Source organism: Fringilla coelebs (genome assembly GCF_963513975.1).
Source record: "Fringilla coelebs genome assembly, chromosome: 7".
Taxonomy (NCBI): domain Eukaryota; kingdom Metazoa; phylum Chordata; class Aves; order Passeriformes; family Fringillidae; genus Fringilla; species Fringilla coelebs.
The window spans coordinates 34,199,576-34,217,594 of record NC_140035.1 but is presented as its reverse complement, the minus strand read 5'-3'; the positions used below and the strand labels follow the sequence as shown (position 1 = coordinate 34,217,594).

The window sequence follows — 18,019 nt, the reverse complement described above, 5'->3', positions numbered from 1 at the left end:
GCTGCAGCCAGAACTGCACAAAGTGCACCACTGATACACTTCCTGTGTACCAGCTGCAATTTCTCTCTCCTCTTTGGGCTGCAGTCCCCTGAGCTGTGGTTTTCTTCAGAGCTAATGGGAGAACATCCCTGTCCTTTTCAGCTCCTGGGGAATAAGGGAGAGTAACCTAGCCTGTGCACACAGCCCAGGAGGCTGAGCCACCTGGGCTGGCTGAAGGGCCAGCACAGCCAGCATGACCCGGTTTGCCCCCAGAATGGAGAATGGAGCTGACACAGGACAGCACCTTGCACCCAGCTGTCTGAAGAAAGCACCTGATTGAATGCAAAATGGAGATCAGGCCCAGCTCCACAGCTCCCTCCCTCAGGAATCCCACATTTGGGTATGAACTTTGCAGCAGCTGCACAGATGTGCCTGTTGGTGGGACCAGAACTCAAAGCCACATCCAGTATGGTCAGCATTGAAATCAACACCTGGCCTGCATCTCATTGCTTAATCTACTTAGTAGATTTATGTAACACCTTTCAGCAGGAGAAGGTGAAGTGCTTCACAGACTCTTCATATTCAGCACCACCTAATTCAGAAAGCTGCATCATTTCAGGGGGCCTGGGACACAACTCATCTTTCCCCAGGAGTTCAGGCTAAGGACATGTCTGATGCTGCAGTGGAACAAACTCCCCTCCTGGTGTTGCCTGAGGAGCTCCAGCACCTCCCCAGCATCGAGAACTTTATTTCAAGGGCCCCACAAGCTCAGAATTGAGAACCAGTCAATTTAGCAGTGACCCACTTATCTGTGCTGTGAGGGGGTGAGATGACATTCCTGAGATGTTAATTTAGGATTGGAGTGGGCCTGGGCCCATCAAAATGTCTGCTCAGTCCAGTCAATTAAGCATTGAAATGTCATGAGCTTATGAAATTGCTTCTCCTCTCAATTCTCTCCAGTTTTTCTCCCTTTGTGAATCACCTGTCATTTTGGAATAGACTGCATTTTCCCTGTAATTCTCATCTAATCAGCCTCCTAGCCTTTTTCCCTTCACTTTGACTTCTTGAGTTTGTTTCGACCTGTTGTGCTTTAGCAACATCTTTATTTTGTGTCCTGGGATGGGGTTTAGCATTGGAGTAAATCAGGCTTTTGGACTCCTTCTTCTGGAACAGCTAAACTTGCATGGTGCAAAGCAAATATCTGGTGCTCACTTCTTTTTATCCAGACTTTTGATGTGCAACTGGTATTTTTGTATTGCCACAGGTAGTTGTGTGTCCTCCTGTGGCTGGTATGGAGCCAACTCATCCCAATTTTGTGCTTCACTTGAGCCAGCCCACGTGTGAGCAGACAGAATTTGTATTTCTGGGTGAGCCACAAGTGGAGGGATGTAAGATTGACCTGTGCTCCAAACATCACTGCTCTTTTCCCAGCAGAACTAGCTGGAGTTCCCTGTGCAGGAGTTGGGTTTTCACTGCTTGCCTTTCCATAGGGACAATAATCCAGCTGCACTGGGCTCCCTTGAGTCAAGTACACATAGTCTTTGTCTTGCTTCTGTGTACTCTGAACTGTTTAGTCTGAAAAGACTTAATAAAGTCACATTTAGAAAATGCTGTTATCAGCAGTGTCCCCTCTGTTGGTGTCACACCTGCTCAGATGGCAGATCTGGCAGAGTTTCTGTCATCTGGTCCTGCTCAGGTGGACAGGACCAAAGCAACTGTTGGCAAACCCAGATATATCAACTTTGTGCCTCTGAAGATGGTCAGCTTGAGATAAAAGCACTTTTACCCTGAGATACAGCTTGCTACACATTAATAGCACATTGCATCAAACTCCAACTGAAGAGAAATTAAACCTTGAGAGCTTGTCAAGTGAGCAGGAGATGGGAAGAAATGCATGACTTCCACATCAGCTTTCTTTGTCTGCCCTTTACCAAAGAGGGAGAGATTAACTCGCCCCCTATGATTGAATTGAACTCCTAAATATTTGGGCTTTCAGGACTGGTTCTGCCTTGCCAGCTCCACCAGGGCTGCCAGAACTGCAGATATTTTCTGCAAGGAGCCCTTGGCAGGTAAGCTTAGCATGAGGGGTGAGTGAGTCCCCAGCTCAGGCTGGCAGCATCCCCTTCCCTCCCCTTGGCCAGTGCAAGCTCCCAGGCCAGGCCACCCAGGACATCCCACTAGGGAAAATAGTAAAGGTAAGATGATTTCCTGAAAGCTGGGAAAGCAGGCCTCAGAAATAGAGCAGAGAATCTTAGAAGGTAGAAAAAGTTACAATAGTACAGCAGGCAAGGACAGGAAACAATAGTTAGAGTTTTAGGCTTGGCTAAGATAGACCTTAAGACTGCAGGAAAATATGTTTAGCAAGATAGTAGAAGGGTTTTAAGCTTAATAATGAAGTATTGTGTATTGTTAATAGAGAGCAGACAAGTAAGCATTGTGTGAAGCAGGTGTATGTGTGCTTTTAGTAATTAGTTAAAACAATTGTCTGTGAGCTTTAGCAATGTGCTGTTGGCTAAAAAGTTTTTAAAATGCCCTGTAACAAAGAAATCTTTGGCTGCTGCTGGCTAGACATGAGCTGTTGCCATCTTTCAATTGTCTGAACCATGTAATTAGGCTGAGGCTGCCATAAAAGCTCAAGGAACATACCCCAGCAGTCCCATCTTGTGAAAGGGAAAAAAAAAACCCACAAGCCAACACAAATGGTGCCCCAAATGGGTGAGGATTCATTTAGAAGGTGTGAGGGAGTCCCCAGCTCAGGCTGGCAGCATCCCCCTCCCTCCCCTTGGCTCAGGTGACCTCCTGTTGTATTTGTAGGGACCCTCATAGCAGGCAGGGAGGCTGTATCTGACTCCATGTTCACAGAAGGTGAATTTATTACTTTGTAATACTATATTATATTAAAGAATACTGTACTATACTAAAGAATACAGCAAGGATACTTACTCAATGCTAAAAAGATAATAATGAAAACTCATGGCTCTTTCCAGAGTCCTGACACAGCCTGGCCCTGATTGGCCAAAGAGTCAAACTCCCAGCAGAATCCAATGGGACAATCACCTGTGGGTGAACAATCTCCAAACACATTCCACATGAGCACAACACAGGAGAAGCAAATGAAATAAGAATTGTTTTCCTTTTCTCTGAGGCTTCTCAGCTTCCCAGGGGAAAAATCCTGAGAGTGAAGGGATTTTTTCAGAGAATGTGAATGCCACAACCTCTAGTGCCAGCTCCCAGGGCAGCCCAGGACATCCCAGCTCTGCAGCTGAGTCAGGGCCTTGCAGAGCAGTGTCAGTGTTTCTGTCCCACAGCTCTCTCTGGAGGAGCAGCTGCCTGCATCAGCGTGCTTGCTCCTGCCAACAAAGGGCACAGTGTTTTCCTTGAAAGCGTATTTTTAGCCCAGAGCAAAATATGACACCTTTTCCATGGGGTGGGCAGGGGAAAAGAAGATCATTTGAGGCTTTCTGCAGTGACTCACATTGTTAAGCAAGCCTTGAGGTATTAGGATGGTAAGAGAGCAGTCTCCAAGGCTGCAGATTAATGTCCATGAGAATTTAGCTGGGCTTGAAATTTTCTTCCTTCCTTCATGTAGCTGAGGAATGAATTTGATGAATCTGCCATGTGTGCTGGCTTTGGTGGGTGGAAGTTATTATTGAAAAAAAAGGCTGCTCTTAATTCCTGGGTGAGATAAGATCAACATGCCCTCAATTTAGGGAAGTAATTATATTTAGTGTAGAAAACAAATGAAAAAAAAATATTTATAAGGGGTTTGCTGTGGGCTGGTATTGCTGAAGATCTTGGGGCAGATCTTTATACTTTCTAAATGTGATTTGTTCTTGCAAAATGATGTCTTGTGTCATGCAAGACAGAAGACATATGTTAAACTTTAGTTAGTGATTCAACACACTTCAGTTCATCTCCAGCAATTATCCCAAAAGGATTTTGCATTTAATGACTTACATACCTGTTTGAATTCTGTCCTGAGTAATGACTATCTTTCTTTTTTCTGGAGATGAAATCCATGTACCTGAGGGAAAGAGCTTTCAGGCAGGACTCATGCAGGTCATATTGGGCACTCCCTGCACAGCATCTGCCACTTTTGGAACAAATCTAGAACCATCCTCAGTGGGGTGGTGGGACTCCAAAAAGTCAAGGAAAGTGAAGGGAGTTAAGTTGCAGTATCTGGAATGGTCTGTGCTCACACCTCTCACACTCTGAGCTGTACAGATGGAGCCTCTGCTCAAGAGCTTCCCCCAGAAACTGGGAGGCAAATTAAAGCAGTAGCAGAAGGTGACACTGGTTATAATAAAGAGAACAGCAAATTATGGTCACAACTTCAAGGCAGATCTGAAAGCTGTGATTTGCCAGAAAAACTTCCATTTTCCTTTTTTAAAAAAATCCTTTTATTCTTCTATTTCATCCACCAGCCCAGCTTTGGTGATATTTCCACAACCCTGGAAATCCTAACACTTTATGAACCTAATTTGATGTTTTCTCCACTCTTCAGCACTTGGAAAGATCAGAAAGCTGTCCCAGATCATTGTCTTCTCTTGTGCCATGGAATTTTTGACACAAAGTGTCCTTTCCGCTGTCCCACTTCCGATTATTGCCAGCACATTTTCTCATTTTCAGGTCTGATATTTTTCTTGTAAAAAGAGCAAACCTGACTGTTCCTGAAGTGACCATTCCAAAGCTGTCACAGTGCCAGAATTTATAAACACTCCTTAATCAAATTGCAAAAGATCTTTTTTCATAGCTCTTAATGAATAACTTTTAGTCTGTTCAACTCATAAAATGTTCTCCTGGCATTCTCTCATGGCTTTTTTGGGTGGGGATGCCACCAACTGTGTATTTTTTATCAAACTTCTGTATCATAATAAAAGATTAAAAATTCATACAGAGCTTTTTTTTCCCTGCCAGGTTCAAAAATGTCTTGAGATAGTGGTTCTCTGCATAATATATGTTTAGACAGTATTGCTGCAGTGAATACTGTAGGATTCCCCTTCCTTTAGATTCTTTTCCTTCCACTTGGATAGTTCTCATTTATTGAAAATATATACATACATATATATGTGTGTGTGTGTATTTATATAGAATTTATATATTTTCTAGATATTATATATTTTTAATATATGTATATATAAAATACACACACACACACACATATATATATATATATATATATATATATATATATATATATATATATATATATATATATATATATATACACATTTTATACTTCTGCCACCCACATTTCAATCTTATTGATAGGGAATCAGGAATATCAAACATGGTTCCACTGGGTATTCCCAAGATGATTTCTATTTCTGCAGACCATGGGCCCTGCAGAGGATTTTGTAGCTGGGGGCTGGTTTTGGCTTTTATGTAACACAGGTGGGAGGCAGCCCCAAGAAGGTTGTTTGACAGAGGTGGAGAGAAGTGCAGTGATCCACAGGCAGTTATTTCTGCCCTCTTTCTGGACAGAAAAGAAAAGAAAACCAGCTGTGGTATTGCTGAGCAGCAGTGCAAGGTGTTGGTGATTGCACATTTTTCCAGTTCTTGAGAAGAGTGTGAGGTTAGGATGCATAAAATAGGACCTTGCTAAAGTGATACTAAAAAATAGCACAAAATTGGAATAAATGGAAATGAATGAATAGAATAAACAGTGAAATGTCCTAAAGCTTTAGCCTATAGGTTTAAAAAAATGCTTGAAATTAGAGACAGTAAAATAAGACCAAAGAGGCATGGTTAAGAATTTAGTTGTGTAACTCTTTCAATGAAGGATGTTTTTGCACACCTCACCATCCATCCCTGCCATCACTAACTAGAAACGGGAGGCTAAAGCCTTGGTACAGCTCATCTGTTTGGATTTTCACAAGACAAATTCTGTATATTCATTTTGGCCAGGAGCAATCTGCAACATTTTCATATTGTTTCAGTGCTGATAGGTACAAGTTAATCTGTTCAAGGTTATAATTTTATTTGGGCCTGATATATTCTGATGCCAGCAGAATTCCCTCATCAGCTGGTATCAGGGTCTAATTCTTGTGTGACTCACAATTGTTTAGCCCATGAGATTTATTTGTCTTTTTTTCTAGTGCTTTTAATTTGATGTCAAAAAACATTGATGTCAAAAACCATTATTTTTTTAAAGACTTACAATTCTGATGGTCAGAAGCCAAAAAGATTGATTTGCACTTTGCAGGAGAGTGTGTTTGCTTCAAGTAGAAGTGCTTCTAAAGAATAACTTGAGTTGCTTTATGCCAAAGAGCCCCTGTGTCCTCTTTAAAAGCCCTTCATATTGACTGCATGAAGTGGTGTCTATGCCAAACATTCTCCTACATATTTTCAAAGCTTTTACTGGTGTTTGCCTTGAAATCTTTCACCTAAAACCAGTTTAGGGTTCCATTTGATGCTTTTTGCATAGACATGCACTTTGATAGAATCCTGAAGGTGGAAGGGGATGGACCTTAGGGCCCATCCAGTTCCACCCTCTGCCATGGGCAGGGACAATTTTCCCCTATCCCAGGCTGCTCCAAGCATGTTTTGGTGTTTTCTGCTCCAAGCCCCATCCAGCCTGGCCTTGGGCACTTCCAGGGATGGGGCAGCCACAGCTTCCCTGGGCACCCTGTGCCAGGGCTGGTTGCTGAGAGCATGGGAGGCAGCTTGTGTGGGAACAGGTACCTGTGAGCTCCTCAGGCTGTGGAGGGATAATCAAATCTGGCCCATGGCACTGAGTAATCTGGTTATTTTAATCACTACATGTGACTCTCTGAATTATCATCTGTATTATGGGATAATATGATCTCTTTGGTATTCAGCAATGACTTTTTAAAAATTATCATATATATTATACAGAGCTAATATATTAAGAGATACCTTAAAGGCAATTGTCAAGTGTGTGATTTCATCTCTAAGTTCTAATAATGGTGGTTAATGTCATAAATGCCTTTTAATGAAATTATAGGCTTGTAACCCTGCCCAACTATCCTTTTTGTGTTATATAATTAATAAGACCAAGCTTTGGTGTTGATCTCAGTGTCACAAAGCATGGTGCAAATTTCCATACTGCTGGTGGATGGTTAGTCTCCCATCAGAATAAGAATAAGGTTAAGGCCAGGCAGTTTGGGTATATGTTACCTTATCTTTAAAGGCAGCTGGATGGGCTTGTTAACAGAATATACTTCTAACAGAATATATATGCTCATAAAAAAGGGCCATTGATCTAATGCCTTATTATAATACTACAGGCAATATTTTAAGGGAGTGAAAAGGTGAGGGAGTTGCAGCACTTGGAATAAAGAATTGTTTTCCTTCTAATCCACTGAGGATAGTGAAAATTTGTGACCAACTTAGAAGCCATTTGAAGATGGACAAGAATCTTTGTCTTGAATTAAAGACACTTGTCTGGAATGTGACAGAGCTGGAATTGTTTCCCAGTGTGGTCTAATTTCTGGGGAGCTTTGGCTAAATTGATTATTTTTTATGGTCATCACATTTCCTGTCTGAAGAACAAGGGCCATAATATTTCTTTTCTTTGTCTCACATTTCCAGATTTTAAGCTTGCTGAAGCAAAAGAGCTGTCTATATGTTATTTTGTTGGGTTTTTTCTCTTTGGTAATTGAATCTTACAGAATCATTCATACTGGACATACTCAAGGTCATCTAATCCTGCCTCCTGTTCTGAGCAAGAGCAATGTTGAACTTCTCCCCTCTAGGCCATTTTCTCATTGTAAATACTCCTAATTGAACCATCATTTTACATGTCACCAGTGAAAGTTAGCTTTCCAAAACTATGTCAGGCTAATTAGCATTGTTGTACTGTTCTTCCTTCAGGGCATGATGTACCTGGAAGAGAGGAGACTGGTGCACAGGGACCTGGCAGCCCGCAATGTCCTGGTGAAATCACCAAACCACGTGAAAATCACTGACTTTGGCTTGGCCAGACTCCTGGAAGGGGATGAAAAGGAGTACAATGCTGATGGGGGCAAGGTGAGCACTGAACATGTCTGGAGGTAAATCTGTCATGCTGTGACATGGCAGCTCTTGAAGGTCCTCCTCAGGTCAGTGTGTCCCTGTGGGACTGTTGTCTGTGTAAGAGAGTCTGTCAGTGACTGAGCAAAGCCCTGCCTTGCAGAAGGACTCTGTTGTGAAAGAACACATAAAAGCTGCTCATTTTTTGCACAGTGAGCTTCTCCAGGCACTGAAATGTAACTGCATGAGCAGTTTTCACACTCAGAATTACCTTTTTTTCATGTGCTCCAGGTGTTTTGAATACTTTGGTTCAATGAGTGATGGATGTTCTGGGGCATTCCTGCCCAGCCTCTTTCTCTAGCCAGTATACACCTCAATAACATGCAGTCCTATTTTCCCAGACAAGTAATTTCTGTGAAGACAAGAGGGAAGGCCACAGAACATGAGAATTTAGCTCTCCTATCACATTGCAAGAGCCTGTGTAGTTATGTCTTGTGTCCACCTCTCCAATAAAAGGCAGCCTGAGGATAATTTTGAAACCAGATCTTTTCCCCTATTACTTTCTAGCAAACCACACCATGGCCATGTAGTGCCTTGCCTCATTTCTGCCAATTTCAGATTAATGCATGATAAAATTCAGGAGGTTGTAAGTAGGTGGTGCTTCTGGCTGCTCCTAAACATCTTGAAATTCCCCATTTCAGTCTGTCACAGAATCCCAAGGGATTTGCTTCACTTGTCATTCCTGTTTCTGGATGTTCAGTTTGCTCCCTGTGTTTTTTTGTGCCCACTCATGCCCTTGTCTGGGACAAACAGCTGCTGCCAGAGTGTGCTGTCCTCTGGGATGAGCTGCTGCCTTCTTTGTGTGGCCGCTGCCCTTGGATCACCTGGCCAGGGCAGTCAGGGAGGTGAAGAGCTTGAGAGGAGCCACCAGTACTTTCCCATTTCCCCATGGGAAGATACCTCCTGGCAGGAAAGGTGGGGTTTTGGCAGCTTCCCCTGGTTCCCTCATTTCTGTAATCCTCTTCTTGGTAACCCCTCAGCCTCTTCCTTCCATCTGACAGTGAATGACAGAAAAAGAGTTGATCCTTGCAAACCGGCTGTTCCCTGGCAGCTGTGTGTCTTGGACTTGTTACCCTGCTGAGAGCTCTGGAGCAGGATTTATGGCAGATGTATCACTTCCCAGGTCCAGAAAAGCATCCTGTGGAATCAGCTTTGACAGCATGCTAAGGGAGGTTCAGACTGGACAGTCAAGTGGTTTTCAACAGAGGTGATGCAGTTTCCATCCTTGAAGGTTTTCAAGTCCAGCTGGACAAATCTCTGAGTAACTTGGCCTAATCTCCTCGGCCTGAACCTGCTGTGAACCTGAGGTGGGACTAGAGGCCTCCTGAATCCCTTCCAACCTGAGTTATCCCATCATGAACAAGGCAGCTTTGCTCCTTCAGCACCTGTTCACATCTGGGATCCAATGGGAATGAAAGCAATGCACTTCTGTAGAGTTTAGTGGGGGAGGATGAACTGTCTTTGCAAGAGTTAAGGCAGCCTTTATCCCAGGGTGCTATTTTTGCCTTAACTCTATAGGTTATGTTCATTAGTGAACTTCATGGAAGGTAGTTTCATAAGGGTTTGAATGAAGACACATCCTCTGCTTTTACACCCACCATCTGTTCAGATTTTGCCTGCAGTTACTCATTCCTTTGGTTTATTCCAGTACCTCTTCCATAATTCCAAACTGGAGGCAACCCATAGGAGTCCCTGCCAGGTAAAAATCTCCTAAGTGTTTGTTGATGAGAAAATCACTGCAAGGTTGTGATGCCTTAGAAAAGCTGACCTAGAACAGAGGCCAGACAGAGTTAAAGAATAAAGCAGGGATTTATTAGGAGGCTTCAATGGCTCCACCTTGGGCAGCACAAGAGCCCAGCCAGGGCTGCACCCAAGATGAACCAAAATGGTCACAAAATGGACAACTGGTCACGGGGTCTCTCACTTTTATAAGTTCTGTTCCATTTGCATATTGGAGTTAATTGTCCAGTTACAGCTTTAGCCCATGCAGTCCCATCCTTCTTACTTTTCTCTCTGCAGTCCATGTTGTTTATGCTCTTGGACCTGAGATTTGGATCATTTGTCCTTGGTCCCCAGCTAGAGAAGGAACTGTTTGGTCTGCCTACTCTGTGAAGAGAGCTCACTATGCCCTATTATGAAGTCCAAACCCACATACTAAAGCATCTGAAAAATATAAAACCTAAACCCTGAGGCATCAGCTGTGCCTGCTGGGCCCAGCTCAGGAATGAGAAACACCATAAATCCCATTTTTTACCAGGAACTCAAGAGGATGGGCTGGAATGCAGGAACAAGGTTTGGTTTGCCTGCACACCCTTCTCTGTCAGAGGAGATGATTCACTGACACAGGAATGAATGTGACTTAGTTTGGGGAGCAACTTTTCCCACTCCTGTTCTGATACAGAGAGCTGGGATGGCTCCTGGGATGGTTTCTAACAAATACTGGCAGTTAACAATAAAGCACTGCAAATTCTCCTCATTGCCTGTTTGCCACCATAATGATGATGGGGATGGTGAAGTGTTTTGGTCCCTGCATTGTAACCTGGCCTCATTGGAGAGCAGCTGAGATAGCAGTGTTGCTATCTCAGATCACAGAGATTGCAAACTGCTAAGGAATAAAAGCATTCCACCTTCTCTGCTGCACTTCAGATTTAGGGGAATTATACGTAATTTCTGCTTTGGTCTCTCTTCACAAAAGTTTGATGAAACCACAGGTTGTTCCATTACTTTGGAATCAATAAATATCACAAGTTCTGCAGGTAGCTGGTTCATCTTTCCCCCCCTCCACGTTTTATGAGGCACAGCCCCATTCTAGAGGGCAGGAACAGCCATTTCCTCTGTTTTTATTTCAATCTCACATTGAAGGAGGCAGGGAGAAAAAGTTGTTGTATTCATACAGGATCTGTTTGTACTGCTTAAGAATGTATATCTAAGGTTACATTTCTCTTGTCCTTCCCTAGATGCCAATTAAGTGGATGGCTCTGGAGTGCATACACTACAGGAAATTTACCCATCAGAGTGATGTGTGGAGCTATGGTAAATCTGCACGTGATTAGTTTAAAAAGTTGTGTCTTTTAAAGCATTAAGCCAAGTTGTGTTAGTATGTTAAAGATATCCTCTTTTCTCAGAGGAGTTAATTTGCTCTTGAGGTTTGGGGTTTTTTTTCCTTTAAATGTGTAACTCTAAGCAGCAATTGTTACTGTCTCCTGTGTTACTTCCCTGCTCACTGAAATATATTATCATGATGTTCCCCGCTGGGGTGAGTGCCTCCAGGTCTGGTCTGGTAGCAGTTTGGCTGATTATTATGACAGAAGAAGACCTCTTTCAGCTTAGCCATGGATTCATAAAAATACAGCTGCAGGTCACAATTTTCAGCAGTCTTTGAAAAGCTCAACTCTAAATGCCATGAATGTCAAAAAACATTTTCAGGCTTATGGGACTTTCTCTACCTAGAGTCAGATAAAAGGGAATTTGTCATAATACAGAGCAAATATGGCAAGAGAAAGAAAAGGAAGAGACAGGCTCTCCAAACTAACTAGAACAAGCATCTATTTAATTTCACAGATAACTTGGGAATTGGTGAGCTACACACACAGAGAAAAAGTCATATTTGAGAAATGAGGCGTTCATTCAGTGTTCCTAATGGCTATTCAGATAAGCTGTTTGCCACATCTGCTGAGGTCTCTGCCTGTTAATCTGGTACAGCTATTACTAATAAAATCATGTATACCTTTGTAAATGGAAATTTGCAGCAGTATCTGGAGCTATGGAGTCCTATTTGCATTTCCTGTTGCCATATTATTTTGAGCCAAAAGGGTGTGCAGCTCTATTCATTACTCACTTTTACCTGTGGGTAGCAGCAAAAGACACTGTTTGCTGTGGCTGGGTAGCTGCCCTCTTCTAGTCAGCTGAAAAGAGCCTGGGAGAGTTCACTTGATCTTGTGAAGCTGCTCTTTCTCTTCAAATTCTGCATAGCCTGGATCACTCAGGAAAAAATATGCCTTCATTTATGAAATTCATTTTAAATGCAGGAAACCCAGAATATCTGTAATCAGAAAGGAAAAGACCATAGACAATTGATAGTAGTTAACAATATTAACAATAGTTATTTAATATCAACAAGGATATGAATGAGGGTGAAATAAATGTGGTTTACTCATGTGGTAATTTTGCCCATCACTTTTCACATTAGCATGACAGTTATCAAAATATGGTACTGATCTGAGGCGTGCTTAAAATGACCTTTGCAATTCAAATGAAAGTTAAAACAATGTGAGAGCAGCATTTTCAATAGTTAAGATTCTGTTCAGGCACAAATTCTTTTACTTAGGATATATGATCTTTATTTCCAGCTCTGAAGCCAAAACAAATCCTATGGCTTCTCAAAAAGAGAATCTAGGGTTTGTAAGTGCAGCACTATCATAAACTCAGCTCCACGAGGTGATTTAAGGGAAGAAATGATAGCAGTGGCTGTGAATGGCTTCCAAGGCAAAGCCAATGACCTCATGTTACTCAGTGCTGTACCTTTGTGGGAAATTGATGCTCTCATTTAGGGAACATCTGTGCTTTTTCCCCTTAAAATAATAGAGTACATCAGGCACTCATTTCCCTTTTTGATAAAAGAGTATGATGCATTCTTTTGTTATTGCACCCATTTACTTTACCACCCTTCATTTGTCTCAGACCTTTCTCGTGTGCCTCAGGTCTATCATGCCGTTTCTTACACCAATAAAAATGAGGGAAGTTGCTTTTGAAGATTACCACAAGGTGCTTTTTCACCATTTTCCAGAGTTTTTAACTGGCAGAATGTCATGGACTAAGCCCAGATGGCAGCTGAGCACTGTGTAGCCACTCCTCCTGTCCCCCCAGTCCCACCTTCAGTTTTCCAGTCACTGGTGGAGAAGAAGAGATTGCAGTCCAGAACTGGGCCAGGCTACTCTGCTGTGAGGGAATCTGAGCAGTGTGACCCCAAACACTGACACTCTTTCTTCTGCCTAGGAGTGACAATCTGGGAGCTGATGACCTTTGGTGGGAAGCCATACGATGGAATCCCAACTCGAGAGATCCCCGACCTGCTGGAGAAGGGAGAGCGCCTGCCCCAGCCCCCAATCTGCACTATTGATGTTTATATGGTGATGGTGAAGTGTAAGGAATTGTCACTTTTGATAGCCCTGTATTTTTGTATTTTTTAGTGCAGTTTAGTTTAGGATGTTTATATGGTGATGTGTAAGGAATTGTCACTTTTGATACCCCTGTGCTGGCTGCAGGAGGGACCCTGGTTTAAAACATTTGCAGAGGTAGTCTGGCAGAGCTGGGAAACAGGGCAAGCTGCTGCTGCAAAACAAAATCTTCCCAAGATGCTGTAAATTCCATTTAAACACTGTCTGCACACTTTCTGCAGTTTTGCAGTTGTTAGCTATGAAGGACCCAGTTAGCTCAGCCTCTTATTACTGTCAGATGTTATCTCATATTCTTGCTGTGAAATCAAAATTGTATGATTGTTATTGTAAACCCTTGTCATTTCCATGACAATTGATTCTGATGTAAAAAAGATAGTATTAAAAATAATTATGGCACATGGATACCCAGCCAGAGAAAGCTGTGAGGAGAAACCCCGTTTCCAAATATTGAGGAAAGAAATCACGAAGGTTTTATTGTTAGTAGCAAGAATGATGATTGTAATAGTAATAATAAAAAGTAAAATTAATAGAAGAAATGCTACAGAGAGGATTAGTTTTTTTATCATTCTTAGTCCAGTATAAAAATTTATGAATATTTTTACTCTAGTCAAAAAGGAAAAAAATCTGCACATGGTTTCTTCCAAGTTTTTTATCTCCAAGATACCCCCTCTAATGACAGTATCCTCCAAGGTTATGCTTCTAATTTAAAAAGAATTAGAAATATCTCTCTGATATTTCTGGCTTAATTTAAGTGAGATTAACATACAGACATCTCATCCATCATATATACTCCTTTCCCTTTTGCTTTGTACACAAAAGCCCTGCAAAAAAAAAGGAAAGGACAACTAGAAGTAAATTAAGTATCTTCTGAAAACACTTGTACTGTGCATGGAGGTGTGGAAATTAAATTGTGCAAGGGCTTTGTTGAGCGCAAAATGTCCCATGTGGTGAGACACATCCTTAATAAAAGTCAGTCAGGGCTGGTATCCAAGTGTGCAAGATGGAGAAAATTTCAGGGTGGTGTTGCTGTCTCTGGGACAGATAGGAGCCCAGAAAATTGAGGACAATTCCATGTAGTAAGGAACAACCTAGCCTGGCCAAAACCAGGTGTGTCCCCTTTTATGCATCATAGAATTCAAACTTGCCATTCTTCTGGGTGCTTTATTGCAGCTTTTCTTTGGGCTACAGCTATCAAGCACTTCAAACTTGTGCATTTGAAAAAACAGAATGATTTCCACCCTTGACACTTAACTGTTTTCTTTCTCATGTTTCATCCAGGTTGGATGATTGATGCTGACAGTCGGCCAAAATTCAAGGAGCTGGCTGCTGAATTCTCCAGAATGGCTCGAGACCCTCAGAGATACCTGGTGATTCAGGTGGGCAACACTGCAGCATGACAGGGGTGGGAAAAACAAGTTTTTCTGCAGCACCCAACTGTTAGGGGGGTTGGCTTTGAATGTTTTGAAGTGCAAGCTGCTCTTGAACCTAAAGCAAACAGTGACCACAGTGTTATACCAGCATGGAGTAGAATGGACCGTGCCAGTATCACAAAAATGGTAATAATAATAATAATAATAATAAAACAATCTGAAATTCATTTCCTGAGCTCATGTTTATGAGCACATATACAGTCTCTACCTTGACAAGCTGCTCAGTGCTTTACATTCCCTCATGAACAAATTATAAATTTTGTCCATTTGTGGACAGGGGATCTATTTTTAGACCAAATACTTCCTTGGTTCTAAAATTGATTAGGCTGAGTCTTTTCCCTGCACTGCTGAGATCACAAGCAGGATTCTTTTCACAGCCTAAACATGAAAGTTTCTTAGAAGACAGGGAGTTGTGTCACACTGGTACCTCTAATGCTAGAGAGGAGCTTCCCTCTCAGTTCTCCTTACACTCTGAGGGCTCTGGAGGCTTCACATCCCCATGGCAGGGCTGTGAAGGGTTCATCCTTCATGGGTTCATCCCATGAAACTGCCCTGGGGCAGATGGTGAGTACAGGGAGCTGGAGCTGCGTGTGCAGATATGAGTCCTTCCCTAATTCTGTGGCAGCCTAGACCTGTGTGTGTGTTTATTGATGCTGAGCTCCAGCCACAGAAATCATAAGGATCTTAGGTAAGGACCCACTGTGTGAGCAGTTCAAAGGAGAATGAAAACTTAAAGCTGAGGTGATGGTGTGTCTTGGTTTGAACAGACAGCTGTCTGCTAAGGAATGCAGGAGCCTCCCTTGAAATGGAAAATGTAAACCTCCTCCCTCTGAATTATTATCATTTTGAAATTAAGGGGCTCTGAGGCAAAGATATGGGAGTAGGAATAAGAGTTCTTTGTTAGGAAAAATAAAAATGCAGTAATACAAAACAACACTGCCAGAGTCAGAACAGGAGCTGACCCCCCAGTCCCATCCCATGGTGGCTCAGCCCTCCTGCAGTGCCAGCTGTGGTTCTGCTGGAGCAGGATCCTGGACAAGGGGGAAGTTTTCCTCTCAAGGTCCAGGGCTGCTGGAGATGGGTCTGGTCTTCCTCTGGGAATGCAGTGGGCAAAGGCTGCTGTGCTGTTCCAGGGCAGATTGTATCCAGGTAGGAATGCTTGGCTCCTCCCCTGGGCAGAGCATCTCCCCATGGGATGATGGAATTTGATCAGCCCTGCAGGGAAACTCACTGGCCATGGACAGCAGAGATCTCCTGGAGGGAGGATGGGTTGTGGGAGAGATAAAGGAAACTGCCCAGAGAACAGAAGAGAACTGCCCCACCTCTGACAGATGGGAATGGAATACACAGTCCCAGGCACATCTTGTAACTTAGGACATGGTGAAACACCAGAGACCAGAGCATGGGAATAGTTTGATCCAGGGAATGATATTCTCATCCTGTATCTGCTCCACATCATAGAGCACAGGGCAGAGGTGTACTGAGCTGATCCTCAGCTCCACACTGACATATGGATTCCTACTGGAAGAGCCTCCAGAAGTACAGCCAGTGCTGTTTCATGTGTCCCAAATAGTTCCAGTGCCAGTCCCACAGTGTGGAGTTTGATTTCACTGGGTAGAGCTGCCCCATGACTTGTGGTGTGTGAATCATCCTGCTCCCCTTCAGCTTCAGCACAAGGGAAATATGGTTGGAAAGTGAAATACTACTCAAGAGGAACTTTGGTGTTGAATGAGGAATTCCTCTTGCAGTATTCCCCACTGTGGTAAATTGTAAGTTCAGCTGATTCTGGAAAAAAACAGTCTGATTAAATGACTTTGTTAGACAGGATGAATTTCCTTATTTCAAAACTCTTTCCTCCATTTCTGCCCCTGCCCTTCCCTCCCCTGATGATGGCCTGGTGGGTGTTTCACCCTCTCTCCAGTGCTCCTTGCAGACATTGTGAGCTCCAGGGGGACAAACCAGGGTCACTGCATTGCACTGGTGCCTCTGCCATCACCACTCCCATCCCTTCCAGGTGCAATCAACAATGACAAAGCTGCTGTTGAGCTTTTAAATGGGTCTGTGTGGATCCCACAGCACAGCCATCATTCCCTCCTGGATTCCACATGGGGCATAGTAATTCTTGAGGAGTGGGAGGCCACTGGCCAGCCAGCCAGTGGAGTTTAGCATTGTTTCTAGAGGTGTTTTGGGCATGGGCCTTTTGGGGTCTTATTTGGCACCAACAAAGTGCAGCCAGGATTTCCCTCTCCAGTTCATAAATGTTATTTCAAGGCATTGTTGTTCCCTTGTTTGATTTTTGTTGTTTTCAGCCCTCTAACATTCTGCAGAACTTTACATGCAGATAAAAGAGAAATTTACCCTCCAAGTCCCTTAAAGTGCAAATTAAAATAAAGCAAACATCCAGACACAACAGTTTCCTTGTTATTCCCCACCCCTCCTATTTGAGCTTAAATAGCTGAGATATTTCACAAAATGTGTCAGAACTTGGGTCAGAAACTGATCTTGTATGGGAAAAAGAGAGAAGAAAGAATAAAAGCTCAATCACAAGAATGCCAAAAACATGGCTTTGCTTGATTCATGCAGTTACTCCCTTTTTGTCATCATATTCCCAGTAAAAAAAAAAAAGAAACAAAACAAAAAAAAAAAAAAAACCAACAACAACAAAAAAAGCAACAAAACAAACACACAAATTATGTGGATATAGTGCTTTTGAACATACAAAGCAGCATGTGTGGTCCCTGCAGCCTGGCTGCCAGGGCATTAGGAAGGCTGAAATTCTCTCTTTAGGAAGTTAATCCATCTTTTGATGTTTTTCCTTTCTCAATACAATCTGTTCAGGGAGATGATCGTATGAAGCTCCCAAGCCCAAATGACAGCAAGTTCTTCCAAAATCTTCTTGATGAGGAAGACCTGGAAGATATGATGGATGCTGAAGAGTATCTTGTTCCTCAAGCCTTCAACATTCCTCCTCCCATCTACACCTCCAGGACAAGAATTGATTCCAACAGGGTAAGAGCAAGCTCTGACAGAAAATATTGGTTATTATAAAAGCACAGGTGGAGATTTAAGTACACCAATCAAACAGAGGCCAGCACTGCCTTGGGAATTACAAGCTCCCTTTGTAAGGAGAGTGGCTATAAAAATGTTGTCACTGGGCTCCCTGTTCATTGTGCCTCAGTGAATTCTAAATTAATAGCCCAGCCTTGAGTGAACAAAGGCTCAGCTTGAGCTGCCTGTCCTGAAAGCACAGCTGAGGCTCCTGAAGTCAAGCAGTGCTGCATCTGCACTGTGATGTGGCCAGGAAGTGCACAGCCCTGGTGCTGCCATCCTGTTCTCTTGGCAGGGCTGGCACTGAAGGAACTGAGGGCAGCTGGAATATGCAGATAATGTAGCTTTTGT

General features: G+C 42.9%; 1 protein-coding gene across 1 annotated transcript in view; it reads left to right on the top strand.

Annotated features, from left to right (window-relative positions):
- Positions 1 to 18,019, top strand: part of ERBB4 (erb-b2 receptor tyrosine kinase 4) — a gene marked incomplete at its 5' end in the record, with an annotated part of 567,058 nt that overhangs the window by 532,263 nt on the left and 16,776 nt on the right. The window contains 5 exons of the mRNA XM_084209338.1: positions 7,816 to 7,971; positions 10,971 to 11,046; positions 13,009 to 13,155; positions 14,469 to 14,566; positions 17,459 to 17,629. Coding sequence (XP_084065464.1) covers positions 7,816 to 7,971; positions 10,971 to 11,046; positions 13,009 to 13,155; positions 14,469 to 14,566; positions 17,459 to 17,629 — 648 coding nt within the window. The remainder of the gene's footprint in view (positions 1 to 7,815; positions 7,972 to 10,970; positions 11,047 to 13,008; positions 13,156 to 14,468; positions 14,567 to 17,458; positions 17,630 to 18,019) is intronic.